The sequence below is a fragment of the Gopherus evgoodei genome, chromosome 14 (assembly GCF_007399415.2).
Source record: "Gopherus evgoodei ecotype Sinaloan lineage chromosome 14, rGopEvg1_v1.p, whole genome shotgun sequence".
Lineage (NCBI taxonomy): Eukaryota > Metazoa > Chordata > Testudines > Testudinidae > Gopherus > Gopherus evgoodei.
Window position 1 is genome coordinate 32,858,301 of NC_044335.1, and position 16,914 is coordinate 32,875,214.

At 49.1% G+C, this 16,914-nt stretch overlaps 1 protein-coding gene across 1 annotated transcript; it reads right to left on the minus strand.

Annotated features, from left to right (window-relative positions):
• Nucleotides 1–220: 220 nt before the first annotated feature.
• EIF6 (eukaryotic translation initiation factor 6) lies at nt 221–16,725 on the minus strand. The gene is made up of 6 exons (XM_030533356.1): nt 16,539–16,725; nt 13,383–13,468; nt 8,437–8,612; nt 4,593–4,769; nt 2,748–2,929; nt 221–581 (listed from the first exon to the last, which is right to left on the minus strand). Exons 1-6 carry the CDS (start codon nt 16,643–16,645, stop codon nt 572–574), a joined length of 738 nt encoding a protein of 245 aa, XP_030389216.1. The 5' UTR covers nt 16,646–16,725; the 3' UTR covers nt 221–571.
• Nucleotides 16,726–16,914: the final 189 nt, after the last annotated feature.

Consider the following 16,914-nt stretch of genomic DNA (forward strand, 5'->3'; position numbering starts at 1 on the left):
TGTAAAGCTACAGCCAGGGCAAAGTAGCCTACGGCCATCTGGCCTGGGAAGAACTGTCTAGCAACAGGCGAGAGGAAGCATTATGCTCTTTCATTAAGCCATTTTAAATGTGTTTTAAAATCTATTGTTTGTTAGAAAACCACTCCCTTTTATAAGAGAAAATTCCCTCGGGGGGCGGGGTGAGGAGGAGGGTGTTAATGCAAAGAGAGACAGACCAGACTTGAAGTGTGAACAGAAGCATCTTTAGCAGCTGTAAGGGCCCAATTCAGCTTCACAAATAGAGCAGCTCTAATGTTACAGATTGCAGCAGCGCTGAGATCACTGAAAGGACCGGAAAACAGCAGCCGGCAACACAACATTCGTATTTATAACTCACTTATGCTGTTTGCCAGGTTTCTGCAGTAGCAAGTAGTTAACAGAACAATAAAAATGTTGGTTATGTGGCACCCTCCCAGCAGGGTCCACAGAAATGATAGTAGAAGGGTCTGGTGTCTGTAATTCAGAAAGCAGATGAAACAGGAGCCTGGCACCCTGCTCCTGAGTCAGTGCCAGAAGGTCAGGGCAGCGCTTCTCATGTCAAACTAGAAAGAAAACAGAAATCAGGTTTAAAAAACGGAGAGCAGGTAAGGGCAGCCGGCATCTCCAGCTGCAGCACATCAATTTCTTCACTGACCAGCTTTCTGCCCTATAATTCCTGAGGGTTGTCACTGAACGTGAAGTTACATAAATCAAGAGTAATAGAACCAGTGCACTGGACCAAACGAGAACTCACAGCCAGATTCACCAGGCCAGCAAGAACATGGTTCCTCTCCAGCATTCTCAGCCTTGCCTGGGGACCTGCTTAGCCCCCAGAGAAAGTTCAAGCAGACTCAGGATTGCTCTGACTTATGCTCAGTTGCATCCACCCATTAAACCAGGAGCTGTGGAGGGGCAGCATGGAACTGTTTCACTCGACATCCCCAAGGACCTTCCTTTGGGCTGGTATAAAGGGGACCTTTCAACTGGAGTGGCATAGAGGAGCCACAATGGTAGCGAGGACCCAGTCACTAAACTGGGAGCACTCAGGCAGGGACGCGTCTACGTAGCTTGTCCACACACCGTGGCACATAAAAGAGGTACAACCATAATCATGAGGGCAGGTAAAGAGACTTGGTTCCTAGCCTTTGTAGATGTCCAGCTCATTTAGAAAATGTATTTTCATAGGGCCTTTCAGCTCAAAGGATTCCAAAACCCCTTATAAACGTCATATACAAGGACCCCTATATAGCCACCACTGGGGAGGACCATGGTGCACCACACCCCCACTCAGGCCAGGACAAGGAACCACACACTTACAGCTAGGAAGTACATTGTTTAAGAGCCCTTTAAGGCAGTGGAAATACATCTGACCCATTGCTGGGCCCAAAGTGTTTTCTCAATTGGGAACTTTTGAGAAATCCCAGATCTTCAGCAGAGTCTCTACTATCACGTTGGTGAAGTCCTTGTCAGTCCTCAAACAGCGACAGGCCCAGTTAGTGAAAGTCGGGCCCAAGATATACAGCTGCATCCACACTGCAAAAACCTCCCACCAATGTCCCACAGTGGGTGCTCATCCACCAAGAGTAGCAAGTGGTGACAACGGCGGTCATCACCACTAGCACGGTGGGAGGGTCACAGCTGTGTAAATGTGCTAAATTTAAACATGAAGAATTTTTAAACTATCAAAATTTTATTCATAAGAACGTAAGAAGAACATAAGAATGGCCATACTAGGTCAGACCAAAGGTCCATCTAGCCCAGTATCCTGTCTTCTGACAGTGGCCATTGCCAGGTGCCCCCGAGGGAATGAATGGTACAGGTAATCAGCAAGTGATCCATTCCCCGCCACCCATTCCCAGCTTCTGGCAAACAGAGGCTAGGGACACCATCCTGGCTAACAGCCACTGATGGGCCTACCCTCCATGAATTTATCTAGTTTTTTTTTGAACCCTGTTATAGTCTTGGCTTGGTCAAACTTGGATAGTTTTACAGATCCAGAATTCCAGCCCAGTTTGAAGGAAACCAATTCAGTCATTTTAAAAGCTATGAATGTTTTATGTCACACATCACTGAGAAGTGCACTATTTCCACATGCATATATACAGGCTTAATGGAAAAACCTAGCACACATATCTTCAGCACATTGTTTTCAAATGCTCAGAATTTCTGGTTATTCAAAACCAAGGTTTTCCCTTGCAAACCAGGCAAAGGTGCTGGTCCTTAAAGACTACACTACATTCAGGCCAAGATTCAAGCTTCAGTCATGTTTGTTTTACTGTGTCTAAAACAGTATAGAGAAATGCTTGTAACAACTGTACGTCTCACTCACTGTTCTCAAAAACAGCTGAAGGGCTTTTGCTCAAAAATAAAATTAATCTTCAGGGGGAAAACAAGCATGGAAAATTTCAGCACATACACTTAATTTTCTAGAAGATGAGCACGTGAAAACTGAGGACAGAGCTTGGAAACTAATTATAGTGGGAATTAGTAAGTTCCCATTATAATGTCATAGAGGTAATAAGAGCCCTAAGCATGCTTATGAAAGTGACTAGCAGAAAAAGCTACTTGGAAGAATTAAAGAAAATAGAGCTTGTATCTTTTTAATTTTTGACAAAACTTAGAATCTAAAGAAAACCCAATGAAAGAAACGAATCCTGGAAAACAAACCCTGGCTAGCTCGTTTTTGCAGGTTTTGAAGATGCATATGCACATTATACGATGTCACCTACCTGTCAATCAAGGAATCTCTCATGCTGGTAGCAATGGCACTTGGCTGTGCTTCGTTCAGTTTGAAGATGCTCTCGATAACCGATAGCTCTGTGCTGGTTGTGTCCAGCCCACAGAAGGCACACCAATCATTCACAACCATCCCTGCAGCAATAACCTCACTGCCACGATTTACTGTTCCAGCCTGGCAAAGACAAACAGAGAGAGAAAGGGGTCAGCACAAGACCACAGTGACAGCAACAGAGACCGCTAATCAGTTATACTTTATTGCATTGCTAGTCACCAGGGAAGGGCACCAGTCCAAACTATCCGGCAGACTCCTGTCACCACAATGCTTACAATGATTTGAGACCATCGTGTTTGAAAATGTTACCTCTTTGATGGTAAGAAACTGACCGAGACACATTTTTGGGCTGAAGCATGGTAGTTTTTTCATGTGGGTTCCATCCATAAGCAGACCTATATGGGTAATGCTGGTTCAACTATTTGCATCTATATAACTGGACAATGTAATATTTGGTTATTTAAAATTCTGTTTAGGAGACAGTGGTGACAGAGAGAAGCTTTTCTTCTATGATGGATACTCCTGCTGAAAGGTGGACCAAGGTCCTGAGGAACAGGAGACAATGTACAGTCATTATTCCCCACATCCAGTCTCTTGCCCCTCTGATCAACTGCTCAACTTTAGATCAGCTCCTAATTCAGGTTTCTAACCTCTGGCTTAAATACTGCCCAGTGCTTCTGGGGCATGGTGGTTGGGCTGGGCAACAGTGGGTTCGCCATGTAGTCCCAGAGCAGGAACAGTCACTTCCCCTCTCAGCCCAACTGCTGCACACCAGATTTATGCTACAGAGACCTCTGATTCCAAAGCAATTAAAGCAACCACTGAACTAGAGAACTAACAATGCTACGCTACAAATAAAACCAGACAGCTTCTGAAGGCAGCGCTGCAAACATATTCTCTCTCTCTCTCTTGCTGGAAGAAAATACACTTTAGAAAAACTAAATTGAAGGCATTAATAGGACAGCTGATCTCTCTTTAAAGAAAGAAAAGCAGAACAAGAGCAAAAGCTAAGCAGCATTTAAACCCAGAGGAGAAATTAACTGCACAGAAATCAAGCAGAACACAATAGATGGGAAACTAAACTCTACAGCTATGCTGAAAGTGAGAAATCGGACTGGGGATCAGTTTGCCACTGCGTGGTTCAAAGGGAACAATTCTACCACTGGAATTTTTAAAAGGCCAGTAAAGGCCAAATCACATCACTCCTTCCCTACACTCCAAGATGACAACAACACAATACAGGGCAGATCTCTCGTTAGCCATCAGAGTGCAACACCTTGTGAACAGGCAACGTGTCCTATGCAGCCCATTCAACTTCACTCCGGCAGCAAACCTAGAACAGCGTGGTACTGCCTTCCAGGCCAGCTCCTCCCCGCAGTGCAATCAGCACAGGGTCATAGCAGTGTTCACACGGATAATGACGACATTTATTTTACTACTCCAACTTTGTTTGCCAGAGACTTTAAGCACTGAAACATACACCTGCAGTTTACAAGTTGGAGTGGGAAGTTTTGGCAGCTGGGGCATTTGGTACCCGGAAAACTTGAGAGGCTATTTGGGGGAGGAGGAAAGAGACACTACTGAGAGGGCACAGCTTCTTTTCACGTGGGCAGTGGTGAAGCGAACAAGTCCACACTCTACAGCTGCTTGATAAAAGCTAGAGGAGGCAGACAATGCAGCTGGGGGAAGGACACAACATGGAGGCTGGGAAGATCCAAACCTCTCCTTAGAAGACGCTGGGGTGGGAAGGGAGAGAGAAAGCACAAGTCTACAAATGCCTTACCACAAGTGGGACTTGCAGAAGTGAGGAGAGCTCATCCTGGTCTTCAGTTGAAGTCTTTGGGTGCACAAGTCCTCCCTGGTTACTAAAAGCACAGTAACTTCCTACCAGAACCTGGTCTGCAACCGTCTGTCTGAAAACTTCTACTTTGAGCACATCTGCCAAGATCTCTTCAGTCTCCTGTAAATACATAAAACGAGAAGCGTGTGTCCTGGGCACAAATGTTATCTCAGAACTCAGAATATTATGTAAAAACCCCATATTAGTTGAGCTGGGAGCAGAACTATACTTGGGAAAAATATTGCTCAGGGTATTTTGGAAGAATCTATTTTGACTTTCAAGAGCTCAGATTTTCATTTTGTAAGTATATTAACTACACCTTCTTTTAGGTCCAACAACAAAAAACAATTAGCTCTCCATCATTCTTCTCCTTGACCTGCCAGTTGACTTCAACACAGTCAACCATGCTCCTCCTCTTCAATCTTACACGCCCGTCCATGGTTTGTTTACTTTGGAAGTTGAAGCTAGACTGGAAATACGGTGTAATTTTTTAACAGTGAGAGTAATTAATCCTTGGAACAATTTACCCAAAGTGTGGTGATTCTTCATCACTGACAACGTTTAAATCAAGACTGGATGTTTTTCTAAAAAGACCTGCTCTAGGAATTATTTTGGGGAAGGTCTCTAGGTCTCACTAGACGATCACAGTGGCTCCTTCTGGCCTTTGAATCTATGAATCTTCAGCTATCATCTTTATGTTAAGATTCTTCACAGACCCACCTCTCCACTCCAGATCTGCCATCTTCTACTCCATCTAATACCTCAGCCAGTATCACAGGTTTTCTGGTGAGTGTCCAGCTGTCAGCTTAAGCTCAATATGACCAAAACAGAGCTCTTAACCTTTCATCAAAAATCCTCCCCCTCCTTGTGGGTAACACCACCATCTTCACTATCACCTCTAGACTGACACATCCATGTGTCTGCATGTTGCCGCTTTTTCCTGCAAAAGACCTAAGACCGCCGTTCTTCTCCAGCCATACAGCTAAAGCCCTTGTCTAGCCTCTCACCGTCTCAATCACTACAACCTACTCCACTCCAGCCTTGATAAATCCCTTCTCACCTCACTTACAGCCATTCAAAATATGGCTGCAAAGGCTAGCTTTCCTGGCACCTCCTTCTGACTGTCCCACCTCTTTGCATCCCTTCACTTGCTCCCCCTGCTCCATCCCAGCAAACACAAACTATTTGCATTCACTTTCAAGGCCCTTCACAGCCTATCCCCACCCAAGCTAGCATCTCCGATATGAATATTGAGATGAAGACAACTCCATTCTGCCAATAATGCTAGTCTCTACCACCCACTTATTAAACTTTCAAACAAGCACCCCCTACTGTCACCTATGCTGCCCTACACATGGGAGAAACTTGTAAACAACCACAAAGCCATCTCCCTCTTTGTCCTCCTCCATGCTTCCTTTCTGCCGTGATGTCTCCAAAACCTGAAGCTAGGCAGTGGGTGGCCTCAGACCACTGCGTATCATGCTGACCAATATGGTCTCATTGTTTCCTTCTACCCTTAACCTTTTTGTTGTATGTGACTGTCTTTTGCCTTCTACTCAGATTAAAGCTCTTTGGGGCAGGGACGGTCTCTGTTCTGTTTTACAGTAGCACAAACAAGCAACAACAACAATTCAAGAGGTGAGATCACCAGCACAGAGAGAATCTTTTCTCTAGTCCAGGTGCTGAACGGAACATGTACTTGCTCAATGGGAACAGGTGGAAGAATTACATGGTCTCTTCTTTCAGGCATGGATACCAAATCCAATAGTTAGCACTAGTCTTTGACAGCCCTCACTGACAAATCTGATTAGTAGTTGTCCAATCCATAACCTTGTGTAAGCGGAGGGAGGGGAACATTGGTTGTGCAACAACCTAGCAAGGAAAGACACTCTGACACCAGAACACAGAACAAATATTGCCTCCACCAATACTCTGCACTGGTACATCATCTGTTATCCAAGGATCTCAAAGCATTTTTCAAGTTAGAGCATTAGATTCTTCATTTACTGTTAGTTCTTTGGGGCAGGAAGCCATGTCCTCATATGCACTTGTACAGCCCCAAGCACAATCCTGACTGTTCTGCTGAATGATTAAGACACCTGTGGGGTATTATCGCCTGAGGAATACAGAAAGCTAAATGACTAGCCCAACATCACACAGGGAGTTTGAGGCAGAGCTAAGAACAGACTCAAGTCTCCTGACTTGCAGCACTGGGCTTCAGCCACAAGTTCATCCCAGAACAAGTGTATTACAGAGAACACACTTTTCTGGGCTGTTTGTTAATCAGCTTTTTGTGGACAGACTGGAAGATGCCCAGCAGCATACGAAACAAGGAGCTATTCCTTCAAGGTGCAGCCCCCTCCACAAGGGGCTCCTATGGCTCTGCACTTCACTTCTCCTAGACATCTTCACCTAGGGACACAGGTCCCACTGGAGACCCTGCTGGACCCCTACCTTACCTTGGGGAGGAAAAATATGAAACTGGCCTAAGGAGAGAAACAGGCTAAGTGAGGCAGTGAAGGAGACAAATGGCCCCAGGAAAGGAATTTGATAGACCAACAACCAAATCAGTTTGCAGTAATGAACTTGTTTAATGAGAACATAAGTGTTGGCAGACCGTGCTCCCAGGCAGGGTGAAAATTCACTTGGCAGGAACAAACCAACACAATACTGGCTGCACTCTGCTAGCAAGGAAACACACAATTCAGGTTCTAGCAGCTTTTCTTCAGTCCCAGCTGCTAAAACTCTCTAATCATCTCCCATTTCAATTTCACAACCTTCCTCTGTCTGAACTTCCTGGTACTCAAACTGTGCCCCCAATCCAATCAAAACGCTGCCTCCAGTGATCTGCCCTGCCAAATCTAGCCATATTACCCCCTCCTGTAGCTCTCATTTGACTGCCTGTTCTCAACTGCATCACGTTCTCCTATTTGTTTCAAAGCCATGTACAGCTCTGCTCCTGCCTATGCCTGTAGCTTAAATCTCTTACCCTGCCCTCTCAACCACACCATGACAGCCTTTGTGCTTCTGGGTCCCTGACTTCCATTTCTCTGCTTTCCTCCATGCTGTACACCAGGATAAGCTCACCACCCCTTCCCTCACTCAAATCCCCCTAAAATCCAACTCATCATATTGTTCACAGTGCATCCAGAGAAAAAAATCAGCTCCAGTTTAGCCATCCAGATGCACACATGCCTCAAGTGAGTAACCACCTGATACTATCATCACGGCTGTCCTCCATTCTATTCCCTCTCCATTAGTCCCAGTACAGGAAGTCCTCGACTTTAGGACATTCGACTTATGAAGCTTCTGAACTGATACCCTGATACAATTTATGACAACTGGTTTCGACTTCATGATGCTCGGTCCCACTGTGGAGTTGTAACTGTGGAGTTACAATTTACGACAATGTTCAGGAACCAATTGTGTGGTAAGTCCGAGGACTGCCTGTATGTTGAACACTAGACTGTAAACTCTTCAGGACAGAGCTTGTCTTTTTATCTGCCCTATAAATAAGGATTAGTGAAAGGGAGAATGATGGGCCCTCGAAGCTGAACCTTGAGGCAGGCTTTTATAGCAGAAGTCAACTCTGCCATTCCTCTGCCGAGAAGAATGAAAGGCTAGATAAAGCAGGTTCGCCTGCTGTAAAACGCTATTAGCATGCAGCCTTGTGTTACTCGGCATGAACTGGAAATGCTCATAGCGATCCCCAATAACTAAGAAATCTAGCTCTAGGGTGGGGTTCGCTTTAAAGGTCTGCACTTGTAAAAGAACAAAAGCCATTTACCCGGTCAAGGTCTGGATGGACAAGTGCTACATAGTCATTGCATGTGGTGACATTGCCCAAAGCTGAGAGACGCTCCTCCACCCTTTGGAATCGGACTGAGTCTGGCAGGCTGTTGCGGATGTGCTGAAGCTCCTGGTCTGTTGTACTGCTTGGGACCAACAGCCCATGCCGGTTCCCTAAAAGAAAAAAAGGAGTTCTGCTTCAGACCAAGTCAAAGGTGTTCACCCGCTGGGCTTGTCCACTTCCAAGCCTCCGAACAACCTGGCCTCAGGGCTCCTCAGGCTCACCCAGCACCTCCCCCAACATACAGCATGACTGAGGCAAAGTTCCCATTAAAAAACAAGCCAGCACCCAGGGGTTAGAGTCAGAAAAAACAGTTACCTACCTTTCGCAACTGTTGTTCTTCAAGATGTGTTGCTCACGTCCATTCCAAGTAGGTGTACCCGCGCCGCTTACAGAGTCATTGCAAGGTTTTCCCTTAGAGCCGTATCTGTCGGGTCGGCTGTGGAGCCCCCTGGAGTGGCGCCTTCATGGCGGTGTATATAGGACCCTGCCAACCCGCTGCCTCCTTAGTCCCTTCTTGCCCAATACTCCGACAGAGGGGAGGCAGGTGGGGTTTGGAATGGATGTGAGCAACATCTTGAAGAACAACCATTACAAAAGGTAGGTAACCGTTTTTTCTTCGAGTGTTTGCTCATGTCAACTCCAAGTAGGTGACTCCCAAGCAGTCCCCCAGAGGAGGGGTCAGAGTTCACAGAGTTACAGACTGCTGCATGGCTCTACCAAACACAGCATCATCTCTAGTCTTCAGGAGGAATACTAGGTGCAGCCACATTTGCCTTGTAAAACACAGTGTAAGGGGGCTCGGACGTCAGGACCTTTAGCTCAGACACCCAACTGGCTGACGTTATAGCCACTAGGAACACCACCTTCCAAGAAGGTGGAGTAGAGAGCTCATTGCTAGGGGCTTGAAGGGAGGACCCATCACCCTTGAGAGCACCAGGTTAAGATCTCATAGGGGAATTGGCTGTCGTACCTGAGGGTACAGCCTGTCCAGCCCATTGAGGAAGCATCCAACCACGGGGTTAGTAAATACTCGGTGGCCCAGCTGAGCTGGGATGAAAAGCTGAAATCGCAGCCAGGTGCACCTTGATTGACGACACTGCCAGACCCTGCTGTTTTAGGTGAAGTAAATCGTCCAGGATGAAGGGAATCAAGGCCTGCAATGAAGGAGTGCTCTTCTGTAGAGACCAAATAGAAAATTTCTTCCACTTAGCCAGATAAGTGGCCTGAGTGGAGGGCTTCCTACAGCCACAGAGGACCTCCCTAAGCAAGTCACAGCACACAAGCTCTAATGAGTTCAGCCATGGAGTTTCGATGCTGTGAGGTGGAGCGATTCCAGGCTGGGGTGCTGGAGGCAGCTGTGGTCCTGCGCGATCAAATCTGGAACCATGGGCAGGGCTATATGTGTGTTCACTGACAGGTCTAGCAGTGTGGTAAACCAGTGCTGATGGGGCCACACTGGTGCTATCAAGACTAATGACACTTTCTCCTATCAGATCTTGAGGAAGACCATGTGGATGAGCGGGAACGATGGGAATGAGTACAGCAGGCACCCCTTCCATGAGAGAAGAAAGGCGTCTGCAAGCAAGCCTGGGCTGTGATCCAGGAAGGAGCAGAATTGCTGACACTTCCTGTTGCGAACACGTCTATTTGGAAAATGTTGATCGTGACATCCAGGCGGAGAGACCACTCGTGGCTGCGAAAAAATCTGCTGAGGTAATCGGCAAGTTCGTTCTGCAAGCCCGGAAGGTACGATGTCTCCAAGTGTATCGAGTGAGCGATGCAGATGTCCCACAGCCTGAGGGCTTCCTGACACAGGGGAGAGGAGTGAGCATCACCCTATCTGTTTATACAGAACATCGCTGTAGCATTGTCTGTCAACACTGATACACATCTGCCCTGTAGATGGGTTTGAAATGTCTGGCAAGTAAGGCACACTGCATGTAGCTCCCTGACATTGATGTGCAGCGAAAGTTCTGCCTGGGACCATAGACCTTGAGTACTGAGTCCTCCTAGGTGTGCTCCCCATCCCATTGCTGATCCATCTGTGACTAGTGACAGCAAGGGCTGAGGTCTGGAGAAGGGTCTGCCTGCGCAGACTGTCTGTGAATTGAGCCACCAACAGAGGGACTTGAGAACCTGAGGAATGATTGTGACCAGTCTGTCTAGGTGGTCTCATTTCAGCCTGTACACTCAAGCTAGCCAAGCCTGAAGGGGACGGAGCTGCAGCCTGACATGCTGTGCCACATACGTGCAAGTCACCATGTCCCAAACAGTTTTAGGCAATTTCTAGTCATCGTGGTTGGGAACCTTTTGAGATCCTCTACGAAGGCGCTCATGGCAAGGAAATGAGATTCTGGAAGAAAGGCTCTGGCCTGAGTGGAGTTCAAGAGGGCATTGATTAACTCTATCCTTTGAGTGGAAGTTATGGTCAACTTTGCCACATTCAGGTTGAGGCAGAGCCGAAGGAACATTGTCCACTCCAGGCTGGTCCTCCACTTGGGTTCGCTAACGGCCCTCGATTAGCCAGACATCTACGTATGGGAATACCTGCACCTGCTGCTTCCATAGGAAGGCTGCCATGACTGCCATGCACTCAGTGAACACCCAAGGGGTTGCCAAGAGGCCAAAGGGAAGAACTGTGAACTGATAGTGAACGTTGTTGACCACGAATCATAGAAACCATCTGGGGACACTTGAAAGTACACATCCTCCAAGTCAAGGGCGGCGTACCAGTCCCCCAGATCCAGGGAGGGAATGATGGAAGCCAGAGAGACCATGAGGAACTTAACAGATTCATGAATCTGTTTAGGTTTCGCAGGTCTAAAATAGGTCTGAGCCCACCCTTGGCTTTGGGGATTAGGAAATATCAGGAGTAGAACCCCCTACCCCTGAACTCCAGAGGGACTTCCTCTACCGTCCTAAGTTGTAGGAGCATTTGCACCTCCTGCACTAGAAGTTTCTTGTGAGAAGGGTCCCTGAGGAGGGACAGGGATGGTGGGTGGGAAGGCGGGAGAGAACAGAATGAGAGAGAATATCCCAATTCTACCATGCTCAAGACCCACTGGTCTGAAGTTATTTGAGACCAGGCATGGTAGAAATGGAACAGATGATTCACAAAAAGAGGGGAAGGATCCGGAATTTGAATTGGTGCACCATCGTCAGGTGCAACTTCAAAAGTTCGGTTTTGAGGCCCGAGGAGGACTGAGATGGGCGCCTCCTGTTACTTCTGCCCTGTTTCCAATTATAGTCCTACCTGGGAGGAGCAGAACAGAAGCATGGGGCGGGCTGAGATTTGAACAGCTTCCTTGGGGGGCCCGGCATGTGAATCCCCAGGGATTTAAGGATTGCCCACAAGTCCTTAAGGCTATGGAGCCTAGAGTCTGTCTGCTCTGAAAAGAGTGCTGAACAGTCAAAAGGTAGGTCCTAGATAGTGTTCTAGGCCTCATGCTGGAACACCAAGATCTGAAGCCAGCAGCTGTGTCTCATGGCTATGGCGGTAGCCATCATGCAGGTGGCCAAACCTGCCGAGTCCAAAGCAACCTGTAGGAAGGTCCTTGCAACCACCAGACCCTAAGTCCAAGTGAGCTGACCCAGGCCAGCTGCGGGTTTATCATCATTGTGCAGATATATCCTTGATTGTTGTTGCTTCTTCATGAGGGAGAAAGTCCCTGAGAGGAATGATTTGAGATTTGTTGTTTTAAGATATTCTTTTGCCTTTAAATTTTTTTTTAAAAAAACACACAGCCTTGGCCATCAGGAATATCCTGGTTTTACTTGAGGGGCTTTGGGGTCTCAGGCCTCATTAATTATGCAGAGCATGTAGATAGAACCTTTAACAAAGGTGTCCTTTCCCCAAAATATTAACTAGGTGTTGTTTTAAAACTGTTTTTAATAGTCTGATTAAAATTCACTTTCCCTTCTTGGCCTGTTAATTCAGGATTTCACAAGTCCCCCAGTGACTGCAGTCTCAGAGAGCAAACAAGACCTGAATTTCTAACACAAGCGTCGGGGGTGTGTGTGTGGAAGATTCCTTTAAAAAACCCTACCAAGCAAAGTGAAAAGGGCAGAAGCCTCATTTTTTCCCCTTTAATGAGAAACGAAATCCCCCTTGCAGATGCTAGACTGCTAATAATCTAGCTGGCGTTCCCAACTATGCTCATTTCATTACTCTAATGCAGCACAGTTATAACAATAATCAAGATCTGTCAAAAGCTTCTCCAGACAAACTGATAAAGGACAGAACATTCTCCTTCCTCTCACCGGAGCAGATCGTAAAAACAAGAGCTGTGTCCTGCTGCGTCCCTGGCTACATGCTAGCGAAAGGAGGAATGTTGCCTTTGCAATATGTATTTGTCATGGCTAAATGCTGAACCATTAATGCCCATCAAAACAGGGTATTCCCTGCAGATTTATCAGCAAGAGAAACTTACACATGACACCAAACTCCGCATCCCCACAAGTAGAGGCGTGTGAAACATGCTGCAGAGGAGTGGCTCTGTGATTTCCCCCACCACCACAACAGAAGCCAAACCCTATGACATTTTTGATTTTGGAAATAAGTCTTCCCAGTTCCACTCCTCTGCCCCACCCTCAGGACTGGCTCCACTCAACAACCTCTAAAAAGAAATCCCTTCGGGTCCACGGGGCTATAGCTGCAGCCCTCCTACCATCACCTATTTGTCACAGCTGGAACCTCAAACTCTAACCCCTGTTCAATATGGGAACGGGTGGTTCCTAGGCAGATCCAGTTACAGAACATCTTGACTCAGAGGATTCCTTATACTGCAGAATGAGTCTAGAATCTTGTGAAATGACATGTTCCAGCCCAATCCCCATTAAGAGCACCCCACAAAGGTATCAGTTCGAAGGACATGACTTACCAACACACATTCTCCCAATGATCCGACAGCCAGCGATGGAAGCATGAACAACAGGGATGGTCTCAGAAAGCTCCCCCTCAAAGATACTGCAATCAGAATGACAGTGAAATGATGCTGCGAAGCAAAGAGTGACATATACAGAGAATCCCATTCAATTCAGAGAGACTCATACCCCAGGGAAATCAGCTCAAGATACCTGAGCAAGAGATCTGATGTTCCTGACCTGTTTTATAAAGGTGAGTATCTCCGTTTTACAGATGGGAAGACTGAGAGGCAGAGAAGTTCACTGACTTGCACAAAGCTTTACAGAAGGTTAATGGCAGAGTCAGCAATAGAACTCAGGCTTCCTGAGCCCCACTGCACCGTGCCCTGTCCACTAGACCTACACGATTTTCCCAACTAAAATGAATTACTTTCCTGTTAAAGTGAGGACTAGAATTCTTTGAATGTGTCAGCAACGCAGTAAATAAAGAACAGGCTGATGGTCAAAAGCTGTTTGAAGTCCAAATAAATTCAAAGTCCCTCATGGGAAGCTAGTAAGGAAACTAAAGTACAGTCGGGTGAGAGGTGAGGTACAGTCATGGGTTAGAAAACATGGCTACTAGGGCGGCTACTAGGACACCTGCTATTTAATTTATCTATCAATGATCTGGATAAAGGGGAGAACAGTGAGGCCGCTAAAACTACATGCAACACCATTATCTGAGGCTACGGCCTTATCTAAACTACAGTTTTGTTGGCAACATAAGTTACGCTGCCATAAGCGCACATGTGCACAGCACTATGTATGTGGAAGAGCTTCTCACACAGACAGAGTTTCTGCCGCTCATGGAAGTGGTTTTATTACGCTGACGGGAGAGCTCTCTCCCGTCCGCAGAGAGCAGGGCCAACTTCTTGCCCTGAGAGCCACATCGGGGTTCCAAAACTATATGAAGGGTCGGGTAGGGAAGGCTGTGCCTCCCCAAAAAGCCTGGCCCCCATCCCCATCCACCCCTAGTGCCCCCCTCAGAGCCTCCGCCCCATCCAATCCCCCCCCCCGCTCCTTGTCCCTTGACTGCCCCCTCCTGGGACCCCACCCCCTATCCAACCCCCCTGCTCCCTGTCCCCTGACTGGACCGACCCCTACCTCTGCTCCCTGACTGGCCCCCCCAGGACTTCCACGCCTATCCAACCGCCCTCTGCTCCCTGTCCCCTGACTGCCCCCCCAGGACCCTCTGCCCCTTATCAACCCCCCCTGCTCCCTTACTATGCCACTCAGAGCATCAGGACAGGCAGCCATGCTGCCCAGCTGGAGCCAGCCACACTGCTGCGCAGTCTAGAGTACCGGGGCAGGCCGGTGGCTCTCCCAGCCACGCTGCCCGGCAGGAGCTTGCAGCCATGCCACCCAGAGCGCCAAGCTGAGCCTGTGGATGAGGGGGGACAGCAAGGGAGGGGGCAGGGGCTAGCCTCCCCAGCCGGGAGCTCAAGAGCCGGACAGGAAGGCCCCGTGGGCCAGATGTGGCCACAGGCCGTAGTTTTCCCACCTCCGGCATACAGCATCTTCACCAGATGCACTGCATGGGCACAGCTGTACTACTGCAGCGCTGTACCTGTAGACATGCCCTAAGTTAATCAAGACTGAAGAGGACAGTGAGGAACTTCGGAGGGACAAAATCAATCTAGGTGAATGGGCAACATGAGGGCAAATGAAATTCAGTATTGACAAATGCAAGATAATGCAGGCTGGAGGGACCAGCCTCAACTACTCATACATCTTACTGGCAAGTTAAATGTAACAGCCAAGAAAAAGCCCTGGGTATCCAGGGGGCAGCTCAACTTAAACCTCTGCTCATCACCACCAGTGGTCAAAAGCAAACAAGAAGCTAGGAAACAGAAGGAATGGAGAATACTAGAAATGCAAATAAGCCAGTGGTACTCAACCAGGGGTAGGCATACCTCTTGGGGTACATGGGGTCTTCTACGGGTATATCAATTCATTTAGATATTTGTCTAGTTTTACAAAAGGCTATGTGAAAAGCACTGCACAGTCAGTACACATAAAAATTTCATACGGACAATGACTAGTTTATACTGTTCTGTATGCAGAAATGTAAGTACAATATTTACATTCCAACTGATTTATTTTATAATTATATGGGGAAAAGGAGAAAGTAAGCAATTTTTCAGTAACAATGTGCTGTGACACTTGAATTTCTATGTCTGATTTTGTAAGCAAGTAGTTTTTAAGGGAGGTGAAACTTGGGGGAAGCAAGACTAATCCGCCTCCTGAAAGGGGTACAGTAGCCTGGAAAGGTTGAGAGCCACTGAGAAGCCAATGGCCCTGTCCTGGCCTGACACACACATTTCTAGTCACCTTTCTAAGGAGATGCAGCAGGACTATTGGACACTGGGCTGAGTTGCGTAAGGAGACAGTCTAGATCCCAGCTTTCTTTACAACCCTCCACGGATTAGAAAACACCAGCCTCTTCTTCCAAGAGCATCTAGACTGCAAGGAGAGGGGGAGGATGGGCCAAGCCCCAGGACCAGGGAGGCAGGCAGGCAGGTAGGGGGGTGGCCCAGGCCCCAGGAGGGAGGGGAGCGGCCCTGGGTGAGGAGGGGGGGGAAACACCAAGCCCCACAGCCGGGAGGGAGGTGGGTGGCCCAGACCCCGGGAGGCCCTGGGCAGGGGAGGAACCAGGAGGGAGGGGGAGGCGGCCCAGGGCCGGTGTTGTGGGGGGAGGTCCAGGCCCCAGGAGGGAGGGGGGCCGAGCCCCAGGACCGGGGAGGGACATGGGGGGGAGGGTGGCCCAGACCCCAGTACGGAGGAGTAGCCCTGGGCGGGGGGGGGGGGGGGAGCAGGCCGGCCCCAGGAGAGAGGTGGTGGCCAAGCCCCAGGGCCAGGGAAGGAAGTGGGGAGGGTGGCCCAGGAGGAAGGGGGAGGGGGCGGGGGAGGGGGAGCCCGAGCCCCAGGGCCGGAGAGGGAGCTGGGGGAGGGGGGCCCAGGCCCAGGAACGAGGAGGCGGGCCTGGGCGGGAGGAGGGAGCTGGGGGCGGGGGCCCAGGCCCAAGAGGGAGGAGGCAGAGCCCCGGGGCCGGGGAGGGAGCTGGGGGCGGGGGGCCCAGGCCCCAGGCGGAAGTCGGGGAGGGGCCGAGCCCCGCGGGCGGCCGCCGCGCTGACCTGTAGAAGTTCTCCGAGCCGCCGATGGCCACCAGGCAGTAGCGGTTGGTGAGCTTGGCGAAGCAGCCGATCTCCTGGTTGTTCTCGAAGCTGGCGCGAACCGCCATGGCAGGAGCGCGGCACACGCGTCACTCCCCCCGCCCCGTCACCGGCACCGCCGCCTCGCGCCCAGCAACTTCCGGTCCAGGCGGCCCGCAACCACCGGAAGCGCGCGGGTAGAGCGGCGCCGCCCCGCGTCTCTGTGGCCGCACAGCGCGGCCGGGGGCGGGGCTTGGGAGGCTGCGCGCTGCGGCCCAGCCCCGCGCTGGGCAGGCGGGAGGACGCGGCTGCTTCGGCGCTGGAGAATCCGCGGGGAACCGCGCTGCGCCCGCGGGCC